Consider the following 25,357-nt stretch of genomic DNA (forward strand, 5'->3'; position numbering starts at 1 on the left):
AATAAGGTATCCCAACTATCTACTGGCTCCTTAAGACTTTTAAGTGCCCTTAAATTTTTTTGAATATTGTCTGCAAGATTTTGCACAACAGCTAGTACATTTTTCCCTACCCCCGGCAATTCATATAAACTTTTTATATGGCTTTGAACAATAAATTCCTTATTTTCATATCTTTCTTTTAAAATATTAAAGGCAACTTCATAATTCATAATCACCTTTCAGGCAAGACCTTAAATAATAAAATTTTTGTACATTCGTAAGTGTACCATTTGAATGAATCAGAGCCATAAACGTATCAAAGAATCCCAACCAGCAATCATAACTACCACTAAAACTTGGTAAATTAAGTGCAGGTAATTTAACCAAATTTTGATTACTAACATTATTACCATGATTGATTGAATTTATTATTGATTGAATTATTACCATGAATGATTACCATGAATTTACATCAATTGTTGTATTTCATATTGACAGAGATTGCCTTAATAAATCCTTAAACTTATATAGTTTCAAAATATTTCTCTTCAAAAATTAACCTAGCATCACTCTCTGATTCACTAAAATATTTCAATTCAATTTGGACAGAATTAAATTTGTCCCATAAGGTTTCACATTTCGAAAGCCTTTAATTTAAAATTATTTTCTCAGTCAAGCTGCTGCAATTAGTAACATATTCCAAAGACCTATCTAATTGAAGACAAATTTGTTTTCTTTTTTATTTTTTTACTTTACTTTTTTACTTTTTTATTATTACTCTGTAGTCTTTTAATTGTTTCCTGTTTTTCCTTTTGAGTCGCCATTATTAATATCTTAATGCAATTACTTGATTAATAACCCCTTTCTTTTGTAATTTATAACCCAAAATTCGTACTCAATACCTACTTATTTTATTACACATAAATGTAAGATTATTATTTTAAGGACGAGCAAAATATCACTTATCTATTTATAAGGTATGAATGACTACTGATTTGCTTAACAACCTAATTAATACTAGTTATTTTTTATTACTTCAAAGGATACTACCTATCCGGCCACTTATTATGTTATTATTATTTAGATTTAATTCCGAATTTCCGTCCAATACTTCTACCTTTGACTCTCAATTCAGCCCAAAATATTCCATTCCACTATCATCAATATTTTGCCAATCCACCAGCCATGATTATTAGCATCGCCACAGCGTATTTTTTCTTAATTTTTCTTGTAAACTGCTCCAATAATTATCCGTTCTGAAGGACCATATGTAACGGTAAACACCGTTTGGTTTTTTGCACTATTTCTCGTATTAATATCTAATTTGGTTATAATGAAATTTACTCATTTTTATTATTTATTTATTTCTAAGATTTGAGCACGAAAACATTTTGCTTCGCAGTGCAGCGGTTAAAACATTCTATACATTCTGCCATATATAACGCTATATAAAGTTTCACTTTTTATTTACACTTTTATTTGCACTTTTTTTTTCTAAGTAATTTGACGTTTATTTGACATTTAATTTATAATTTGTTAAAAACTGTTTTAACTTTTTTTTTATCGTAAAGTCGTTTAAGTGCGTAAAGTAATTTGGTATTTAAATTTTTTTTTTAATGTTTTTTTTTCGGTAGTAGAAAAAATTTGTATGTTACACGTGTGTAAAATACACTTTTTTATTATATTAAGTTAAACTTATAATTAAGAGGGTATACTTGGAATTTTTTAGTTTTTGCGAGTTAAATGAATGGCTAAAGAAACGTATCTTCTTTTTTTTTAAACCTCTTTCCACTGAAGGATAACTATTCTATTACTATTAATTTTTACGAAGTACAGCTCAGATCTTTTGTTGGTCCTTATTTTCAACAACAATTCACCGGATATTTGCTTGGTAGGGTCAAAATCATAGCTAGAGGAAAAAATAATTGGCAAAACTCCTGAAACTTTCGCCATTGGCAATGAATAACATTTATTTGGCGTCCAACCGAAGTTGATGTTCTGAGCCACTTCTATAAGAATTGCCCAGATCGTTGTTGTTGGGCAATTAAGTAGCAAAATAAGTTGTTAGCTACTTTTCCAGCATTGAGAAACGAAAGAACACCTACTTGTACTTTTGTAGCAAATATTTTAGTGGCAAAATGTTTTGCTTCTTATTCATATTTTAAGGATAGAAAATGACAGTTCCGCAAACAAGCTTTATATTCACATATGGATATACCTAACCTTCCTGTTTGACTTGACACCTGTGAAATGTAACTTCATTTCTTACTTACATTATTACCAAACCAGTATTTAACAGTATTTGTTAACACATGAATATGTGTTTATACATTAAATGTACTTTATATTTATTGCATTCATATTATATCCAATTTTCTTAGAACAATACACAATTTATTATTAGATAAGTAATTTTATTTCTGTTTTGACTACCCACATGCGAAAATTTTGCTTTTAATCTGTTTTAATTTACTCATAAACTAGTGTCAATTGATTCTATATTTTTTTTTAGTTGAATCAGACTTTAAAATAGTTTCATATATATATGTATATACTAGAATATATATGTATTTATACATGCCTAGAGAAAATCTTTTTTGGCATATTTTTATGGATACTAAATACCGCATACGTGGTTTGGTGATTAAAATCTTAATAACTTGGTTTCACTTTAGTTTTCAAACGGTTATTCATCAGAAAACGGGCAAAATAACGGCGCACCACACAAATCTCGTGGTTTCTCTGATGATGAAATGATTGACATACACACCAGTAGCGGGGAACATCGGCATGTCAGGATGGAGGAAGATGATGGAATTTCGCATTGTAAGTATCAAAATGGTAGGTGCCAAAAGAATATTTTTATTGACCTGCTATTTTGCAGATTCTGTCTCTTATGGGGGAGCCACTGATGGGCCTACAGATATTCCAGGAATCGGTCAATACGATGATTTTCATACCATCGATTGGCAAAGGGATATTGCTAAAGATAGGATGAGGCATCGGTATGTATTCAGATCTTTATTTATGTTGTATTTTACACTAATGTATAATTTGTTACTAAACAGTTAGACTTACATTTTTTGCATTTTTTTTAAGTTGAAATATTTTGATGTTTATTTAAAATGTTATAATATAAATTTCAGAAGGACATTGTGATATAGACTTCTTAATGGAAAATCTCGAAGCAATCACTTTCTGATAATGAGATGGTAGATGCATATTTTATGTAGTAATGTGAAACAAGTTCTAAAGAATATTAGAATTAGGTCTTTGAAATGAAGAAAGATGATTAAAAAAATGCATTAGTATGTGATTTGTAATTATATGTTATTGTAGTGTATTTTACCATTCGTGGTGTGAATTAAAACACGCGATGCACAAAAATAGTCAACTGGTTTATTTTACATGTAAACACTAGACACGATCTATTAAGACCACTAGAAATATTTGTTTGCACAGTACTTATTGAGTACTATTTATGTCGATTTAATACTTCTATAAGCCAATATCGTTGCACTGCTCCCTTTCATTTTGTCCTGAAATGATCCCAAGGATGGTATAAGGTTCATATTGGTATAAGATCGATATCTTCTCTTGCAACAGAAGATCTCATATAAATAACAATACACGTTTTTCTCCAGAGATCGACGTTGAGGACTATAATAGCACACCAGGATTTGGACGCCTGTAAACCTGAAGATCCCCTCTGACATACTACGGCGAAGTTATCGAGTCCGCATGTAATGTCAGAAATCGCTAGGCTTCTCAGATGCTCGCCAAGCACTTCTTTTTTAGAGAACACGAAGCGTTCCAAACATTCTTGTAAATTAGCTTCTGATATGTCGCCTCTTTGGTACTTCTGGTAGAAAATCTTTCTACAGGTGTCATTACCGGTTATCTTGAGTACTTGTCCGACTCTAGGGTTAGACTGACGTAGCTCTTGAATTTTACTGAATTTTTCACCGAAATCGTCAGCTATTTCTCCAGACATTTATAAATCCGCAGCCAGACAATGTGCCAGAGCATAGTCAGCGGGAGTAGTAAGCAGGTCTTACTGCAGTGTCTTCATGATTTCGATAATAAGTAGCTAATCGGTTAAAGTGAATGCGAGTGTAATGCAGTAATTTTCGTATTTTTAAGCATCTTACAGATGTTCTGGAACAAGCTGGGTTCAAAATTTCATCCTTGGTCTGAACGTAGCTCCAAAGTTACATCAAATTGGCAGTTGCATTCATTTGCTAAAATAGTTCATCATTACTCTGCTTGTGATTCAGGAAACGGATCGCTAACGTCAATAGCAATCCTTTCAAACAGACTTTCGTATCCCGTGTTAGTGCATCTATTAGCTTAGGTGGATGGGCTAGTAGTAAGTACTGCCTCATTTCACCATCGCGGAGTCCATCCAGGAATCCTTGAACTCCCAAATATTCCATGACTGCACCGATTTTTCGCGTGTTGTTTACATGTTCCAGGTGTGACTCGTCATAACGCATCTCCAAAATGACTCATCAAGTGGGCCTAGACTCTCGGAAAACACTATTTGCAAGATGGCAGGAGCGTATCTTCTTAAGGCCAACGTAAGGAAAACCCCTTCTATTTCAATTGGGGCGTTTTGAAGCGCATCAGCCCAACAGAATTCATATTGGCACAAACCTTGTTCTTGTTGTCCAGTGTCAATCCAATGTCAGTCTACAGGACAGCTCATAGAAAGTTATCGTTCAATGTTGCGATTCTGTTTTGAACTGCCTGTCTTCCATCAATGAAAGAATCCGCTTTTCCAGAAAAGAAGATTTTTCCAAAATGTATTTTTTTTAATTTTTCGTTTATTAGTATAATTTTCCAAAATCTTTTTTTCCAACCGGCGACAATTCTCTCATAGCATTTCCACAAGCTCATTTTTTAGGTTGTTGGGTGTGGCAACATTTTCTTTAAGTTTTGCAGAATCTTACACCAATTTAGCTTCCGGGTTGGCGAAATTGTTTTGCAGACCTTCTTTCCACTTTGCAGAATTTTCCAGCAACTTAGTTTCAGACCTTGCAACATTTGACTGATATCGCTTGCTCCAGCAAAAACAAGATTATCCGCGTCATCGACCTCCTTAAGTTATGCGTTACAGCGCCACTACTAAATCCGCATTCTTTCCCGTAGTAGCACAGTCCCTTTTCGTCCACCAGCTTTCTTTCTTTTTTTTTTTTATTTTCACATACTTATAGCCGGAATTATTTCAGTTCACTATTATTTATTTACATCTGATCCCAATGTAGGGTTTTTTACTATTCGTGCAGCGGTAAATGATTTTTTTTAAATATACACACTAAACATGATCGCCTAAGACTACTAGACATATTTATTGAATACTATTTATATCGATTTAAAAATCGTCAATGTTCTGACCTGAACACTTCGTCTCCTAGCGACGAAGATCCGCTAACCTGCCACATGTCTCCAGAGATGTAGTGCAAATAGATTCTGATACTAGTCACAGCTAAAAGTCTCTTTATACGCATTTGATAGTAGCAATAAGCCAATTTAATAATGTAACATTTATTACAAAACCATTTTAGTGCGCAGAAACTTCGTTTAATTAAATTTCCAACGCATTTCACGTAAACATGTTTTTTTTACTAAATCACTGATATCTTCAGTCATATATTTTTAAGTGTTAAACATTTTTTCTTTTGAATCATATGATATTTGAGTTATATTTTATACTTGAAGTTATTTTTAGCAGTTCTTTTATTATTTGAAGATCAGTTTTAATGTTCTAGGTGGGTCTTTATGCCTGTTTAAAATCAGATTTGGAATTTCGGCATATGAATTATGTTTCATATTAATTTTAATTTATCTTTCAAATTAATAGTGATTTTCATGAGTGTTTGTTTATAATATAATAACCCATATTACCTTTTACCTTTCAATTTTTCAAGCAACGTTTCAATTTAAATATATAGAATACGGCTGCACTGGTCTTAGGAGTTATAGGTTTTCTGTTTGATTATCCGTAAACACTTACACATGTAATGTTTTATTCATTGTGTATTATTATTATTATTATTTGCATAATGAAGAAAACCCCACAAAACTATTTGTTAATCCTAATTTATTATGAACTTTGAACACAGAATCCCTACAAACTGAAAAAAATTCTAAAAAATTTCTGGTCCTACATAAACTCATTTTAGGATCCCTCCACTAGTACCTGGATCGCATCGCATAAATTATATTCATATTTGTAAATGAAATAAAATTTTATTTCAATGTATTGTACATGATGTGTCAAATTCCAGCGGGTTCATTGAGGTCACGAAAACTTCACTTTTCCAAGTTTTACGGCTTTCCTTTACTGCATTTTTTCCTACAGGCATATCGTAAAAAAGAAACAAGACTCGATATGGCATTTAATAGAGGGCGCACATGACGCCTGGTCGGGCTGGGTATGTGTCTTACTGGTGGGAGTGTGTACCGGAGCAGTTGCCGGAGTCATCGACATAGGCGCCAGTTGGATGACCGACCTGAAATTCGGAATTTGCCCGCAAGCGTTTTGGTTGAATCGCGAACAGTGTTGCTGGTCGAAAGAGACTAGCTTCGAGACTGGAAATTGCTCGCAGGTATATTTTAGTGGTTATCTTTAACAAATATATTATGTTTATGTATAAAAATTTCAATTAAATTTACCTAGAATAAAAATTGATTAAATTTTGAATTGTAAGGAGGTTTTTTCAACAAGGTGTTTAAAAATACTAGTTATACAGGGTGTTACAGAATAAGATGATAATCCTTAAGGGTGTTAATCCTTAGGTGATTTTAAAAAGAAAAGTTTAAATAAGGCTATGGCCTAAACCCCTTAACTTTGGAGCTACAGGGTCTGTTACTCTTGAGAAAAAAATGTTTTTTCATCATAACTTTAATAATTTCCTAGATATTATGATGAATTTCTCCAGGGTGAAGTACCATTATGCAAAGCAAAATGAAAAAAAAGTTCTTTCTACTTCACAATGTTTCTTTTCAATTAATTCCGACGCGTTTCGCTTTAAATTATCATTTTAATCATATTAGAAAAGATATAAAATAAAACTAAAACTTACATAATATTCTCAAAGAATATCTCTAAACACATTAAAATTTACGACACAATGATAATATATCCACATACTAAAACAATACATAGCATAGATAAATCGGTACTATACACTCTCAATCAGTACTCCACTATCAATGTTATCATCACTTTAATTCTTTGTTATTGTTATTGTCGAAATTATACCCATTTGTAGTTACGTCATCCAGGTGAGAAAAAACGTATGGCGTAGATATTTTTGCCCAATCAGTATTAGGTTAGAAACTTTACCATCGCCTTCAGAAATTAATAGTCTGCTATGTATTTTTATACGTTCAGAAATTAGCAAATGATTTATTTTAGCAGCATATTATTATATTTTTATATTCGTGTATATACTTTCATTCCCAAAAAATTTTAAAAAATCTTGTAGTATTTATTTTATTATTAACAAATTTAACAATTACCAAATATTATTATAATTAATCATAAATAATGGGACATAAACAACAAGTCCGAAACGGAATTGCACTTCAAATTGAGAATTGTGATAAAGCGAGCCGCAGATGCAACAAAATTGAGCACAACAACGATCGCAAATATAAAGAAGAATGGGATAAAATCAGATCAGGATTACGCTGCTCATATATTTTCCAAGCAAAAGACCGCAAAAACCAAATCTACAACATATTTGAAAAGTAGAATTCGGCACGAGCAGTATACGTAACAAAACCGAGCTTGTGAATAACGGTATAAAATTATTTTAACTCACTGGGAAAAATTTAAATACTGACAATTTAATTTACTTGTTCATGAAAAAAAATGCTGCTTGAAGGAATATGTTAACACATTAAAATAAAAAATAAAACATAAAAAAGACGCCATATTGCGTTACCAAGTTAATGAAATTGCAACGATATGATTGAATACTTAAACGACGATCATAAAATAAAATTTGCTAGAACAAAAAAAGCTTAATCAATCTCGTCAGTATTGTCAGAGTCAGAACTGAAATGAGAGATATTGTCTTCGTCATCGTCGTCTTCGTCAGTCGTAATCACAAGTGGCAGAATGTCATAGGCATCACACACTTGTATTGCCTCCCAAGCCTTTTCAATTACCTTTTCTGTATGAAAAACATGTTTTTGCCAATGATCTATAGAAATTTCGTTTATTACCCTTTCCCATGTAGTCAGAACTTCTGAAGGTGACCCCTTAAACTTGGAAACATATTGATCATATTTTCGTGTACATTCCGACCATACCATTTCAATTGCATTAAACTGGCAGTGATATGGTGGCAGTCGCAAAATTTATATATTTTATCTTTTATGGCTTTTTCTGGAAAGCCAGTATTCTTTTTCTTCAACCATTCGGTCAGTCTCTGCTTTGTCCAAGATTTTCTCGGGATATCTTCTAATAAACCAGAATGGTAACTTGCATTGTCCATGATTATAAATGACTTTGGGGGAAGATTTGGAACCAGCTGAGTTGTAAACCAGTTTTCGAAGTTTTTCCTGTTCATATTGTCATGATAATCTCCCGTCTTTAATCCACTCTTAAATATTAAATTTTCACCCTTGATGAAGCCATCTTTGGTTCCGGCGTGGACCACGATATAACGATGACCTTAAAAATAAAAGATAATTCAATTCTCTTCTTTTAGAAATCATTCTTCCAGAACATGAATTTAATATAATTAATAAGTAATGTTCCATGCACATACGAGTAGTGAATGGAGTTAAATTTCCTCATATTGTCTTAGAGAGAAATTATATGAAACTATGAAACAGATGAAATTATGAAGTTAGAGGGCCCTTACAAGGGCAATAGTTTTTATTCAAAAAAAAATCTAAAAAGGTAACCAGATAATTTTTACCTTCACTGTTTTTCTTTGAATCCGTGTGCTTGGTGTCATCTTGCCAGCTACTACGAAATGATCCCTTGCTAAAAATCCACGTCTCGTCAATGAAAACTGGAGTAAAACCTTCCGGACCTACATTTCTATTTTTGATGTACTCCCTTAAAAAATTGATTCTTTTATGAACAATATTTGGCAAGTCCATCAAATATTTTCTGTTATTTGATTTTTTCCACTTGAAGCCTATAGTATTGATCCATCTTCTTAAGGAGTCAATGGAAAACTCAAAATATTCAATTTCTTCCCTGAACTTTTCTCTTATTGTTGCCAATATTACATATTCTTTTCTGGCGTACATAGAATAAATTGTGTCCCGAATTCTATGTTTCAAATATGTTGTAATTTTGGTTTTTGCTGTCTTTTGCTTGGAAGATATACGGGCTGCGTCATCCTGATCTGATTTTATCCCATTCTTCTTTATATTTGCGATCGTTGTTGTGCTCAATTCTGTTGCATCTGCGGCTCGCTGTATCACATTCTCAATTTGAAGTGCAATTCCGTTTCGGACTTACTAGGCACTCTATGGTTTGTTTGTTCGTGAACTATGTATGGGTTTTGGTTGGGCCCATAGCGGCTAAACCCATAAAGTAACGAGAGATGTTCCTCAATCTCCTGTCTTGCGCCCGGACGTCTTTTAGACTACTACTTAAGCAGTTCCGCGACGCGTCTGGGGGCTCTTGGGCAGATCTCGGACTTGAAACGTAAACTCGGGGAGGTGTTGACTCAAAACGAAACCCTTACTATCAAAAACTCCAAACTCAAAGAGCAATTGACGGCACAGGGGGGTCTGGCTAGTGTTGGAAATCAAAAGGAACATAAAAATAATAAAAGAACCAGGGAAGAGGCGAGCCTGTCTCCGCCTTCACAAGACGGAGGTGAGCCGGCCTCGGAACCGGTTTACCCTGAAATAACAACAAACAGGGAGCCAGTCCCCTCAACATCGTCAGCCTCAGATCCTATCCAAAACTCCAGCGAAAATTCCACTCCAAAATTTAAAAAGAAATCCACTTTACATGCCCTTAAACAACCTTTCCTTAGCGGGCAAGGGGAGGAGCACTGATCCCATTACAAATATTAACAAAGTCCCAAAAGTAGTGTTAAGGGACACAAAAAACTAGGCCACAAAATACAAAATATTTTGTGAAAAAAAATCAACATCGTAAAAGTGCAGAAAGACAGAGTGGGATTATCTTCCCCAAAACTCCTAACGACCACCGCGAACTAACAGGACTTCTCAAGGAGGAGGGAATGGAATTCCATTCCATCTTCCTTGAAGAGGACAGGAAGCTGAACATGATACTGAGAGGACTTGACCAAAACTTCAAGCTAGAAGAGGTCGAGGAGGAGCTGAGAGCGATGGGGTTTGAGTCGGAGGAACTGGCTTGGTTTAAAACCGGCCCAGGCCGACGAAGACCCACAGACCTTATCAGATTCCTCGTCCCTAAAGAGCAAGAGAATGTGTTTGAGATTGATAACATTTTAAACATCAGGGTCCGCGTCGAGCGCTTAAGGACTCAGACTATTGCAAACAGGAAGCAAATTGGGCAGTGTCATCGCTGCCAGGAATATGGTCACGTCCTGAGCAATTGCAACGCAAAGCCGCGTTGCCACAAATGCAAGGGCGAACATTTCTACTCAGAATGTGTAAAAAACAGAGCAACCACGGCAGAATGTTGCAATTGCGGCGGTGACCACTCGGCGAGTTATTGGCGCTGCCCAAAAAATCCTAATATAAAAAACATTAACAACCAAAAAAAAAGCTTCGCTGAGACCTTGAGAACGACCAACACGGACTCTAATAACAGGAGGGCGGAGCCAAAGGATGACAATACATCATCCCACATGAAACGTTCCGAGCTATCAATCAAAAACACAAATCTCCTAAACCTTTTAAGTTTGCCTGACGGGATCCTAGAAAAGAAAATCGACAACCTAATGGCAAAACTTGAGAAATTAAATTCCGACCCGGCGATCAAGCTGTTGCTGGGAGTCAAGGTCTAGGTTCTCACAGTGTCCGTTCGTTTCCTTCCTAACGTGTTCAAATCCCAATTCCCATCCTTACTAACCACATAAAAATAAACCTCATACAAAACCCAATCCAACCGCCAAAAACCTAAAACATTACCAAAAAGCACCGTAAGTCAAAAGTCCAAACACCTAGATGCGACCCAGAATTATAAAAAGATGGGGCCTAATCTCGACGAAAGGATCAATCAAAAGACCGGCAAGAGCCATTCGTTGCTAGACTGGAATAATCAGTGCGAAGAACGAATGGGGGCTCTTTCTAGCTCCTGCGTCCGTCAAAAGTGAACCGTGCTGTCCGCGTTCCACCAATTATTTTTTGATTATTGATTTTTGTTGTTTAAAACTTTAAAATTAAGACTGTCGAATAAACAACTCCCTAGAATAGTCACTGTAACCCGGTTAGTCTTGCCGAAGTATTATTTATGATATAACAAGATGCCATCTTAAGTTAATATTTTAATTGAATTGAGTTTTAAAGATTAAGACGAGAAGGTGATAAAATAATGATAAAATCATGTTAAATCATAAGACAAAGAAATTAAAGCAATATAGTTAACATAATTAAGGACACAAAAAGACTAGCGAGCTTACGGGTCAAGTTCCATGATATTCTTCTTTGGGGTGCGAGAGCCCGCGATGGGCCATTTTTCACCACAAAGCCCTATGTGGATATAAAGCATAATGTGGGTTGACGGGGCTAAGTGCTTACAACTAATTAGCCAATTAAACCAGTGGTAAGCTTTATAAGTTCAGCAGCATATTATTTGGCTATCTGGCTAAAAGATTGGTTAAAAAAAAATTATCTTTCTCAAATAAATTCAGAATTCAGAACTCTGGATAGGTACTATAACCGAATTACAAGATTTCCGGTTTTCCAAATTCTTTAAATACCAAAGTCTAATTCATTGTAGAAACATAATCTAACAATAGCTTAAACTTTTTAGAACCTAACAATTAGCAAAATTAATAAAAGCCTAAAATATTCCATATATAGAAAACCCACACAAACCGATATATCAGCAAATTCTAATAATTTTTTTGGACACAAGTTTTTTCAGCTTTTCATGTTTCATTAATTCGCAGACTTGCCAATCTCCTTTTGCCGTTAGAATTTTTAAAAGAACAAACTATTATTTACCAAATTGCAGTCAACAATGGGTACCAAAAGTCCCTAATAAACAAATTAATTCGAAAAAAGCATAATAAAGTCTTAATCAGATTACTATCGGATCCTGTAACTCAAGCCATTCCACCATTTCAACCTCCTAAGTATGTAAAGCTAACTTTTATTGGTCCGATCTCGCTGCATGTGGGTAACTTACTTAAGTCCGTAGACAAAAACATAAGAATTGTTTATAAGTCATTTCAAAATCTGAGAAGTTTTTGCTCCAGAATGAAAGATTCTATAAACCCTTTGGAAGGTAGCGGCCTTTATCTTTTATCCTATGATTTAGGTGCAGCCAAATATTCAGAACAAGCCAGCAGAAATTTTTAATTAAGAATCAAAGAACATTTAAATTCTCGAAAGTCACCACACCATAAGAGATCCGCTTTTGGTACGCATTTAAGAGATCTATTTAATACAGAAAATAATTTAAGTTTTACACAGCGTTAACAAAAGCAAAAAACTAAATATTTTAGAGAACATAGAAATAGAAAATAGATCCTCATACTAATGTCGCAATGAACCTATTAACGCCCACTACCGAGAATCGGCCAAAATTATAACTTTATTTATATAGTTAACCATCACGGATTTTGTAATTTTCCTGATTAAAATAAGTATGTTAATTGTTTATGTTTTTAGATGTTTCTGCAGGTACCACTTTTAAATCTTTGTTTAGCTATACCCGTTCTTAATATTTAATAGTAAGAATTTTTATTAGTTATAAACACTGAGTATAGTTGTGATTTATCTATGTTATGTATTGTTTTACTATGTGGATATATTATCATTGAGCTATAAATTTTATGTGTTTATAGACATTTTGTGACAATGTCATGTACGTTTTAATTTTATTTTATATCTTTTAAATGATTTTAACAACCTTTTTTTATGATTTACTATAGTTCTCCCCTGACAATGGTGTAAAAACCGAAATGCGTCGGGATCAATTGAAAATAAACATAGTGCAGTAGAAAGGATTTTTGTATTTCATTTTGCTTTCCTTAATATGTTTATGAAATTTAGCTCTCTAGCTCTCTAGCACTCAAGCCATTTTTTCATGTAGGAGATTTTTAAAATTTTAACGAGTGGCGTCTGTACAGGGTGTTCGAGCCTCACCATTGGGATCTCGTTAACTAGAAGAGATCCGAGGTCGGTTAAATTGAGGCAAAGTTGCGCAATTTGGTGCTCATTAAAGCGCCCTTTAGAAATTTAAAAAATTTCGAATAGTCCGAAGATATTTGAAAAAAACCGAATTTGTTTTTTTAAATACGGCCCTGAATTTTTTATTACGGATTTTAAGAGCCTCTTATGTTCCTAAACCAATGATATTATATAATAGAATTATTAAAAATTTTTATATTAATGGATATTTCCATAAGGACTCATGTGTTAAAGAGAAAAACAAAAAATATATTTTTAATAGGATGAACAACGTTTTCTTTACAGTGCTAGTATATTTAGTTTCCACATTATTAGCGAAACACGTATCGAGAGTAAAAATAAAGAGTTTTGGTTAGTGGTAAAGCTGTCTCGTAATTTTATAACGAACACTATTGGTCAATAGAAAACCCAAGACAGAATCAAGAAGTAAGACCTCAGGGACAACAATTATTTAATATATGGGTCGGTATGTAGCACAATAAAATTATCGGCCCGTTTTTTTCTTGAAAGAAATCTAACATCCGAAAGATATGCTTACAATAATTAATCAGGACCAATATAATGAATTCCTTAATGGAAGAACCTTTGGATGTATTACGTCAACCACCCCATAATGGACGATGCGTCACTAATTTATTAAATCAATTGTTCCCTGATAAATGGATTGCAAATCAAGGACCCGTACGTTGGCCCGCTACAAGCTCCGACCTAAACCCTTTAGTTTACTTTCGTTGGGATTTCTTCAAAACCGTCTTTATCAAAATACGCCACAAAATATTTTGAAACCTTACGTCAAGACCTAACAAGGGAGATCAGGGCTATCCCTGCAAGAATTATTTAGCGTGCGATCCATAAAATTCACAGACTGACATGAAAATGCATCCAATCAGGCGGATTACTATAATTATATTTGAATATTTGCTTTCATTGTGTTATTTTTAAACCTCTGTTTATGTTAGTGTTTAAGCTTTTTTAAATTAATGCGTTATTATAAAAACAGGTGTTTGTTTTTAATCCCATTACATTTCTTGTCATTATTATAAAATTTTTGAATAAGTGTTGGTTTAGGAACATAAGGGGCTCCTAAAATCCGTAATAAAAAATCCAGGACCTTATTTAAAAAAAACAAACTTGATGATGACAGCTGAAACACGAAACGTCAGTTTGAAAATCTGGCGACACCATTTTGTAATATAGAAAAAGTAGCAATAAGAATGAGTAATTTATTTTGTTATATCTATTCAAACAAAAAAAATAAAGATGAAATTGCGAATATTCAGTTTTTTCCAAATATCTTCGGAAGTATTCGGAATTTTTTGAAATTTCAAAAGGGCGTTTTAATAAGCATCAAATTGCGCAAGTTTGCCTCAATTTAACCGACCTCGTATCTCTTCTAGTTTAAGAGATCCCAATGGTGAGTCTCGAATTTGGGACACCCTGTACAGGAACGTAGATTAAATATTTTAAAAAAATGTTATGTACGCCACTGATTTTTGATCAAATTAAAACTTATTTAATAATCCCCATTTATTTTAGGGTAGATTTTATTTCTTAACTTTTTTACATCCAACATGTGATTACCTCGGAAAAAAAATATTTTTATGAATGGTCAATTCATAAGTAAAAAAAAGTTAAATTTATTTATTTTATAAACATATGTACCTACATTATTTTACCATTAAATTAAAAGAACAATACGTGAACAGAAATAAAAGTAGTTTAAATTAGCTGTTAAAAGTGACCACCACAACACTTTAACATGCTGTAGTTTTTTTAACACTCTATAGTTAGGTAGCTATGGTTAAACTCAAAAGTTAAGGAGTTTAGAACATACCTTTATTTGAACTTTTCTTCTTAAAATCACCTAAGGATTAACATCCTGTATTGTGAGAATTCAAAAAAACTATGTGGAAGTATTAGTTTGAGGCATAGCTACATCTCTAAAAGATTGTATGTATCTAATTTCCTTCACCTTGAAAAATCAAAGTGACAATTAAATACCTCTGCTGGCTCAAACTAGGATATATTAACACTTTGTATTGAAAACCCTAATCAGATTTTAATGCACACTAAATTTGCACTTGTACAATCGCTTGTAGTAAATATGAATCATTAATTTTTATTCTAGTGGCTTACCTGGCCAGAAGTCTTGGGACAAGCAAAAAATGGTGTCGGACCATATATTATATCATATCTTTTTTATTCTACGTGGGCTTTACTTTTTGCTGCTCTGTCAGCCTCTCTGGTCCGGATGTTTGCACCTTACGCTTGTGGGTCTGGTATACCTGAGGTAAGTCTATTTTTGTCTGCAGTATCAGGTTTATATTTGTTTCTTATTATGGTGTAATGTTTTGCTCTATTCAGTTTAAAGTTTAAAATAACATTATTTGTTAATTTAATTTATGTATTTCTGTAAATTAACAGAATATTATATTGTTAATATGAAGTAACTTGTGGCGTTCGGTTTTCTCATGCTTATCAATTATCAAATCAATTTATCATCAATATATTCAATGTAAAGTATTATTTTACCTGTTTAAGGTTATATGGTAACTCATTTCATCTGATAAAAATTTTGGTTAGTAAAAAGAATATACTTTTTACTGTTTTTTTACGCAATTGAGTCATTTTTAATCCGGAGTTACGTACACTAAATCTTTGTACAGGGTGTCCCATTTTCATGCGTTTTATGGGGTATCTCGCTTATGCGTGGAGATAAAAACTTGCGGTTTTCGCGTCAGTTTGCTACTGTTTTGTGAAATCTAATATGCCGTCAAAACTTTGACAGCTGTCATAGTTTTTAATTTACAGGGTCTTTAAAAATTTTAGATTTTCGAACACTCTTCGTATCTTTGTTACTGCATAACATATTGAAAAAGTAAAAAATGGTTCTGATAGGATTTTAATGTAAGGTTTTTTATTTTTGAGAAAAAAAATAGTTTTCTTAAATGAAACACCCTGTATATTTATAGACCCTTAAAATGGTCGTAATTTACAGTTTTCAAAAATATATAACACTATGCACTTTTTTTCAAAAATAAGAAAATAAATAACGATTTTAGAAATTTAAATACAAATTTTGATATAGTAGGCCATGAATTAATAATAAAATTTATAAAAATTAGGTGCTTATAATCGTAATTACACCGATTTGTATTAAATATATATATTTAATAATTCTACATAAAAAAGAAGGAAACTTGTAACTTAGAGTAAAACATTAAATAAATTAACAATAATTATTAAGAAAATGCCATTACATATATAAAATTATAAACATTGCTCAAATTGTAACCCATTTTCTCTAATACACAGCCAGCATAGCTTTTGGATTCTTTCCAAGGCTTTCAGAATAATCATAGGGCGACTTCTCAATTCTCTAAAGGCATCTTCTATAGCGCAAAGCATATTTTGCATTGAATCATATCACTTTTTGTAAACCTTATGTTGAAAATAGCCCCATAAAAAAAATCCAAAATCGAAAGGTCAGGAGATCCACCGAACAGGTCCATTGGCCCGATCCAATGATTGGAGAAATGTTCATCCAGCCAGTTTGGCCCATTGTGCGCTGGAGCTCTATGAAGAATTTCCAAGCTATAGATTGGCAAACGAAAGAGTAACAACGCGGCATCGGCGAGGGGAACCAGTTGTAAATAAACCGCTCCTGATTTCATTCATAAAATGACCATTGGCATGCCGGATTTTAAAGATCTCCAAGAATACTTTTTATATATTTGTTAATATTTATAATAAAAAATGTTTAGAATTTATTAAACAATGGCAATAAATACAATCCTCTGAAACGTAAAAACGACAAAATATTAACTAATATTATTTTATAGTAAATATAGTCGTGTTAGGGTTTCTCATTGAAACCATTCTAGAACCGTTTAAAGTAGTAGACTAATAAAAAAAAAATACAAATATTGACAAATGTTATAATATTTTGACATACACGCGTGATACATCGTTGCAAAGGTAATTAAATGAACTATTTAAAATGCAAAAATCCATTTTTCCTTTTGGCGCCCATAAGGAAAAACAAAGTTGATGATGACCCCACCATGTTGCACAGAAAAAGTGGCAATGTAAAAGTGCAAATTACTTTAAAATCGGATTAGGAATAAGAAACTTTTTAAAGCAAAATTTGTAGTAATTAGGTATGCTCAAAACGCATGCGCTGTTTAATATTGCGTGTTTATATATGTAGCTACTAAGTGAATAATTTTAAATAAATGATAAATGATATGACTGTTAAATGTATTATGAGGATAAATGATAGATAAAAGGTAAACAATAATAAAATTATAAAAGGGTTAAACGGTTATATTTTTTGAAGGGTTGTTTTTGTCTGGAACTATACCTGTAATGTATCCAACTAATTCTCAGTTTCGTCGTGGCATCGGAAAGCATGATCATCGTCACTGCTCTCTTCACTTTCAGTGTCATCATCTTGACTTATAGTTATTACCACGGGTTCAATTTCTTTCATAACCTGATCATTTTCCCAAAATTTGTCTTCAATATCCTAAACATGTTGGCAAAATTTCTGCCAATCATGAGGGGATATTAAAGACAGCTTCATTGGTCACTTCTTCTAGTGCCGTTAGGTTGAAGTTCCCAGTTGTATTGCGGCTTCTTATAATATATTTTAGTTTTGCCCAATCCAGCTCTATTGGGTTCAATTCACATAGATACGGGGGCGTTCGGACTGGTATATGGCCATGTGATTTAAAAATACGATCCACTACATAATTTTTTTCATGATCAGGAGGCTTGTGGAGTAGAACTAGATCAAACAAATAAAATTTTCTTGCGGTCGCGTCATGATTAATTCCTATAAAATATTTTTTAAGTTTAACATAAATTTGTTTTTACCTCCTGTATTCTATAACTTTTTTCGTTAACCAAGCTACTATGTCTTTTTTCAAAGATGACTTGGTTGGAGTCTTATCCTCTTGGACGGAGTGATACGGAGCATTGTCATAAACGATTACTGAATTGGGCGGTATATTAGGAAGCAGTTTTTCTGTAAGCCACCGAGTAAAATTTTCCTTGTTCATCTGGCCATGGTAGTCACCAGTAGCTAACCCCGCTTTAAATATTAAACACGCGTTGTCAACAAATCCATTTTCTGAACCAGTATGCACAATTATCAGTCGACCTAAAATATATGTAAAAAATTTTTTGTACATATTGTTTGTATTTTTATAATTTATTTTTATTTACACAGACCCTAAGATAGTCAAATATGTATTTTCACAGATTTTTGCATATTTCCACAATTTTGAAATGTGGGTCTAAGTTTTTTGAATCCACAAATTAAAAATGTATTCCTGGCAGAAAAATAATTTTATCATAAGTATATAAACTATGATGATTACTTTGTTAACTTATAAGATTATAGCTACATTTCACTTACCTGTCGAGCCTATATTGCTAATTACACCGAAAACGGTGTCGCTCTGCCAGCATTTCTTAATAGTTAGGTCGTTGTCTACCCGTAATATTCCGTTTTTCTTGACGATATTTCCGTATTTCACGAAGGTATTTATATCTCCAGTGGAGTAAGTTGGGTCGCTCCATTAATATTTTTTCTTTTATTCTGGCATTTACGCCAAGAAAAACCATTTTGCTTGAATAGTTTTCTAAGGGTTTCCCTCGAATACGGAAAGTTAGAGTCTTCAAAACAAAACAAATAATGTTCAACAACAATAACGACAATAAATAAATAAAAAGAAACCACGAATCAAGTAACAAAAAACCTAAAGACAACCTCAAATAAACTTCAAACCAAAAGAACGCGTGGTCAGCAAACAGCACTTGACAGCTCCTCGTGCGAAAAAACATAAAACATCAAAAAATGCCGCCGCTTTTAAAACGCCATCACTGGAATCCGCTGGAGTTTCAATACCAATCGATATGAATGATGCGACGGAGAGAGATGGCGCGAGAAGTCCGATATTTTAAAAGGATATTTGCACTTACGAGTTTCACAGAACCAGAATAACCAGATCCCCGCCAATCAAGTCGTTTGGGCGGCGCCTGGTCTGCCCAGAGCCACGTTGTTTCAGGCGGTGTTGCCAGTTGATATTAATAATGTAATTATTTGAATAAAATGTGTTTATACTTTAATATTATTAATTAACTTTTATATTATTTACCGGTAAAGACGTGTTGTTAAGTAAAAATAGGAAATGAAACAACTACAAAACAACTCAGTTTGTTAATTATTTTATGTTTGTGTGTAACAAATCGATTTGGAAGTGAAAAAAAAATCAATATTTTATATTTATTTTGTGGATTAAACTAGGCAATGTCGCTTTTTTGTAGCCGCATTCTTTCCGTCGTTACTCTTTAGTTTGCCAGACTATACCTTCATACATAACATATGCAATTTTTCTTCCAAAAATAAAGAATGAGACACTCACGTTCCAACCCAAATCTGCCCTGACGTTCTCTTGGAAAAATGTTATAACTTGTCTCTCAAAATTTCTGGTATGTCACCGGTCTATCAACCAATGCTAAAATTGAAGGCATGTTTGGGCATCACCAGGGCGTAAAAACACTTGCTAGCACGTTAATAGTGTCTTCTTTAATTTGTAGGTTATAATTTTTTGGTCTTGGTTTTTTAAATGAACCATATTGTATTAAATTGTTTTTAATAATCTTAAATAATCTTGTATTAGGCTGAGGTCTTTCTAAATAATATATTATAAAAAAAGAAATATCTATATTAAAAAAAATAGAATTAGAATTACTTCACGAAATTTTAAATTAAAAAATAAAATCTTACCTCTGGAAGTAAAGTTCAGCTGCTTCATCCGCGTTGTCATGACATTGAATACTCGTATACCTAGCAAGAAATCATATCATACTTATGACGATTTTCAAATCTATTTTGCACATCCATTATTCTATTGCTTAAAAATTGGTTAAAAATTAAACACAAATTTATAATTTTGAGTCTTGCGGCAGAAGTTTAAATTATTGATTGAAGTGTCAATTATCTCCATCGTTACCGATTATTACTAGTATTTTGTTTTGCCCTTCGCAACAGCCAACTAGAAAAATATTTATAAGTTTGGAAATATTACGATACATACGATTATATTACAATTATAAGTACCTATTTTTTATAAATTTTATTATTAATTCATGGCCTAAATGTCTGAAATCGTTACTTATTTCCTTATTTTTGAAAAAAAGTGCATAGTGTTATATATTTTTAAAAAGGGTAAAATACGACCAATTTAAGGATCTATAAATATACAGTGTTCCATTTAAGCAAACTATTTTTTTTTCTCAAAAATAAAAAAATCTTACAATAAAATGGATGCCGGAGTCAAATTCTACGGAAAAAAAGCCTAATAAAACCATTTTTTACGTTTTCAATATGTTATACAGTAACAAGGATACAGGTGTTCCAAAATCTAATATTTTTAAAAAGACCCTGTAGATTTAAAAGTATGACAGCTGTTAAAGTTTTGATAACATAATAAGTTTCACAAAAAAGTAGCAAACTGTTGCGAAAACCGCAAGTTTCTATCTCCACGCATAAGCGAGATATCCCATAAAACGCATGAAAATAGGACACCCTGTACATATGACATAAAAAGGAGTTCAACATAATGCTATATCTGTGATATGATGCATGAACGTTTCATGATGATACAAATTAATCAAACCAGATGTATTCAGAGCAACTTTATTTTAAAAGCTTAGCAGAGCGCTTTCGGCGGATGAGCCATCATCACTGCTAACTGAAATGAGTTGGGTGTTATATGCGTAAAAAACATTATAGTTAAAGGTGAACGAATGGAATGTACTCACTTGTCGGTTAAGCCCAGATGTTTACCATAGTGGGAACACATTTGATATTACTAAAATTATACATAACATTTAGACACACTTAAGACTATACAGAACACTAAACAGGACGAACAGTATTTAAAGAGGGGAGCACGTTGGTCTCCTTTGTGTTTTGTTTACATTTTATTGTGGTTTCTTAGATGGCGGTTTCATGATGACACAAATGGGGGGATCTTGGAAACTGTAGAAGAGACAAGTTTAATTTCATCAAGGCAAAGTTGCCTAAGTGTTTTTGAAATAAATTTAAACAACTGACATGTTTTCAATGTTAATTCCAAGCTGGTAGAGTATATTTTCAAAACAAATCACGTTAAAACAAGGCAAGACTGAAGTAAAACTAAACCGAAAAGACATTTAAAACACATTTATTTTTTTCTTTTTGTATTTTTTTTGAGATTTGAAAACTTATATAAGAGAAAAAAATAAATGAGCAAATATAAATAAATAAACAAAAGAATGAAGAACGAAAGAAGTATTTAATTTTTACTGCAATGTGAAGTTTTAGATTATGCAGACCCCTTAGACACATATATGAGCAATACTCAATTTTTTATTTATTTATACTAAAAAGCTTAAGCTGCTATCAAGAATTAATTTTAAATTTTTGGCTTTATTCACTACTGGTATATTATTTTTTTGGATTTTTAGAGCATAGTTATTCTTGCTACTTCAAGTTGAATTTTATTGGATCCTATAAAAAGAGCGAATGATTTATTAGCATGCAGTTTTAAATTGTGATTTTCAGCATTCTCAGAAATGTTATTTAAATCATTATTAAATTGTGTTCGGGGAAAGAGGTAAGGAATTGGGACAAAACGGCGTTTACATCTGTGAATCATCAGTATACTCGTACTGCTGAACTTTCATATAAGTCAATTTTTTTCCAGCTCGTACAAGAAAAATAATAAAGGTCTTAGAATAGAGCTTTCTGGTACTCCAGTTTCTAAATGTACATAGTTTGGTTTTAAAATTGAGTGTTTTTAATTACAATATTATAGAACCGATCAGAAAGATAAGACTTTAATAAATTTTGTGAATTATCTAAAAAACTAAAATAGCGCAATTTTGCAAGTACCATCTTATGATTAGGTGGGTCACGTGCTTTACTAAAGTCTAGAATACACAGGCAAGTTGTTAGTTTCTTATCTTTATTATGTCTTATATCATTAATTATTAAATATAAGCAGAAAATGCTTTTTATTTGTTGTTAGTCGGAACAACAGGAAAAGCGAACAATAAAAAACGCATATGAAAGAGCAGTATTACCTACTATAGTAAATTATCCTATATTACTCTTAGAAATTAGAAATATATCTTATTGAACGCTTACTAGCCACGAGCTTAGTAACTTTTTTATTTCCTAGTCCAGAGGCAATATATTTTGGGAGCTAATAAGACACAGACTTTTTTGAACGGGTATATAATGCACTGGAGTTGACAGAATCATTAATTTATTTTGTGCCAAAATTTTGTTGCTAATTTTCTGATTACTAAGGAATATAATTATTGATTTTAAATATAGCTTGGAAATAGTAAGTAAATGAAGTTCCTGGAATAATAATTCGGTAGGGTGGATTATATTTTTTGAAAGGGATATCTTTATAATTTTTTTTTTGGTAATTTCAAGAGGATTCAAAATAGTCTTACTGGCAGTCCCCAAATATAAATTCCCTAGTTAATAATCGATTCTACCAAATCTTTATATATATTTACTATTGTTGAATGTGACAAACATTGTCGTAGCATATAGAATTTATACACAAGTTTTCTTAGTTTACCACAGATGTATTTCACACGTGCCTCTTATTTTAGATGGTTGTCTAAGTAGACACTCAAATCTTTAATTTCCTTTAGTACACTAATCCACACAATGTTTTACATTATTACAATCATTATCATGAATTTTAACAGCCCCAAAGTTATAATACCACATGAAATGAGTCTTGTAAATATATTTGATAATTAACTAAAATCTGGCCATTTTTTCACCAAGGACTCCTTTGGCTTTTTGAAATTCCTTATTCCATGTGCCAGTCCTGACTATTAGAGCGGTATCCGTAACATACAACTTGTACACATCTAATTATCGAAAATATACTATCCATATAGAAAGTAAACAATGTTGGACTAAGGACCGTTCCCTGTGGCACACCACATTCTACTAAAATTTGGCTGCTGTAAACCTGGCTTATCTTAACTTGCTGATAACGATTTTCGATAAATGCTTTTAATAAATTTAATGGCATTCCTCTTATACTTCTAAGCATTCCAGCAAGATGCGGCAAAGACAGTATCAAAGACCTTATCCAGGTCGAGAAATATTGTCATACAGCTGAATATTGTACATTGAGGAGGACATTTATTGACAGAAATTGCGTTTTTCTGACGTCATCCTTTCACGCCCCATTTTTTTTTTATGGGAATAGGGTTCGAGCGAAACCTTGCATTAAAGATAATTTTATTCTTGACATAGCCCTATTTTTACTTTTTTTATTTTATCAATTCATTCTCGAGAATATGAATAAATATGGATACAAAAATAATCCTTATTTTATATGAAAAAAATAAAAACTAAAAAACACCTATTTTACTGAATGTTAAAAATGATCTCCCTTAACGTCTACACAAAATTACATTTGTTGCTCAAAACGTCTGCGCACATTATCGAACAATTCGGGCGTTATTAACTGACATTCCTTAACAATTTTATTTCAAAGATTTTCAAGGGAGTCAGGCTTTGTGGCAAAGACTTTGGTTTTTATATGACCCCATGAAAAAAAATCCAAAGGGATAAGATCGAAAGATCTAGCAGGCCATGAAGCTTTCCGGCCAATCCATTGTCCAGAAAATATGTCGTTGAAAAAATGACGAACGGCAATAGCATAATGTTGTAGTGCCCCATCTTGTTCCAACACCAGTTCCTTTTTTTAGAAGGTTATCATCTTGTTGGCGTCCTGCAGAAGTTCCAAGTAATTTTCAACATTGAGATTTGGATTAATAAAAAAGGTCTCATGATTTGATCTCCCACGATCCCAATACATTCAGTTTTTGTTGTTGCTTTTTTGTTGATTCAAAGTTGCTGCGTATGTGATTCTCGAAATAAATGAGGATTAGTGTCGCTCCAGTATTTAACATATCACTAAAGTACTCACAAAATTGTACACGATGATCAAAATCATCTTCATTTCGCTCATGTACTAGTTTGATATTATAGACATGATATTTGTGTAATTTTAAAATTTTGTGAACGCTACTTTTAAACACGCCAGATGCGGTAGAAATTTTTTAAGCAGATGTATTAGGATCCAACTCATCTGACCCAAGACTGCAATTTCTACCACATCATTTCTCACTGGATGCTGAACTTCATTTTTTTCTGTTTTGTATCGACCCTGTTTCTTGAAATCAAATCAATTACATAAGAATGGTTTACCCTTTTATTCGGATGAGTACCATTAAAGCACGTGCTGTGCTGGTGCTCTAGCAGACTTAGTTTGTTAATAATAAAGAAGCCACCGGCTGAATTCTTTCTTACAGCATATAAACCATTGTTATTAATTTTATCAATATCATCAGGACTATATTAAACAATACTTCGTGCTATTGTTGTTATTGCTTATTTTAACAAAATAGCCATAGCCATAACCAAAAGAAAAATAACTAAACCAACAAAAGCATAGAAATATGCAGGTATTTACTGCATATTTTGATGTTTTTGTCAAAATAACATGATTTTTTGGAATTTTTTTTCGATAGGAAAAAAAAAGTCTATTATTTAAAAAAAGACTAGTCATTTTTTATTAGTAATTTTTTTTACTTATTCCATTTTCGTATTTTATAATCAATTATTATGATTAAATTTCATAATGAATTTTTTAGAGTTATTTTGATTTCGCTTAACTTTCTTCAGGATCCGGACTGGTCGAAACATTATGAGATCTAGATTTAAAGCGCGTTTAAAGGCAAATGGTCAAGGTAATAACAAAATCTTTATCTAGAGAATAAGTGCTTAAAGAAACCAATTTGGTAAATATGTACAACTAAATAAAAATTTTTTTTTCAAGAGGTTAAAAAAAAGAAAGAAGGTATTTTTTACAAAATAACTCTATTTTATACCTGGAGTATACACTGTCGGAAAACAAAGATTTTGGAAATCGATGTATTTTCAGTA

At 32.5% G+C, this 25,357-nt stretch overlaps 1 protein-coding gene across 2 annotated transcripts in view; it reads left to right on the forward strand.

The window, feature by feature from the left end:
• LOC126739413 (H(+)/Cl(-) exchange transporter 5) overlaps positions 1-25,357 on the forward strand; it is a 63,978-nt gene that overhangs the window by 15,830 nt on the left and 22,791 nt on the right. For both annotated transcript variants that reach the window (XM_050445099.1, XM_050445091.1), the window contains 4 exons: positions 2,655-2,805; positions 2,864-2,984; positions 6,344-6,590; positions 15,443-15,604. In XM_050445099.1, coding sequence (XP_050301056.1) covers positions 2,655-2,805; positions 2,864-2,984; positions 6,344-6,590; positions 15,443-15,604 — 681 coding nt within the window. The remainder of the gene's footprint in view (positions 1-2,654; positions 2,806-2,863; positions 2,985-6,343; positions 6,591-15,442; positions 15,605-25,357) is intronic.

The sequence above is a fragment of the Anthonomus grandis genome, chromosome 1 (genome assembly GCF_022605725.1).
Source record: "Anthonomus grandis grandis chromosome 1, icAntGran1.3, whole genome shotgun sequence".
NCBI classification, from domain to species: Eukaryota; Metazoa; Arthropoda; class Insecta; order Coleoptera; family Curculionidae; genus Anthonomus; species Anthonomus grandis.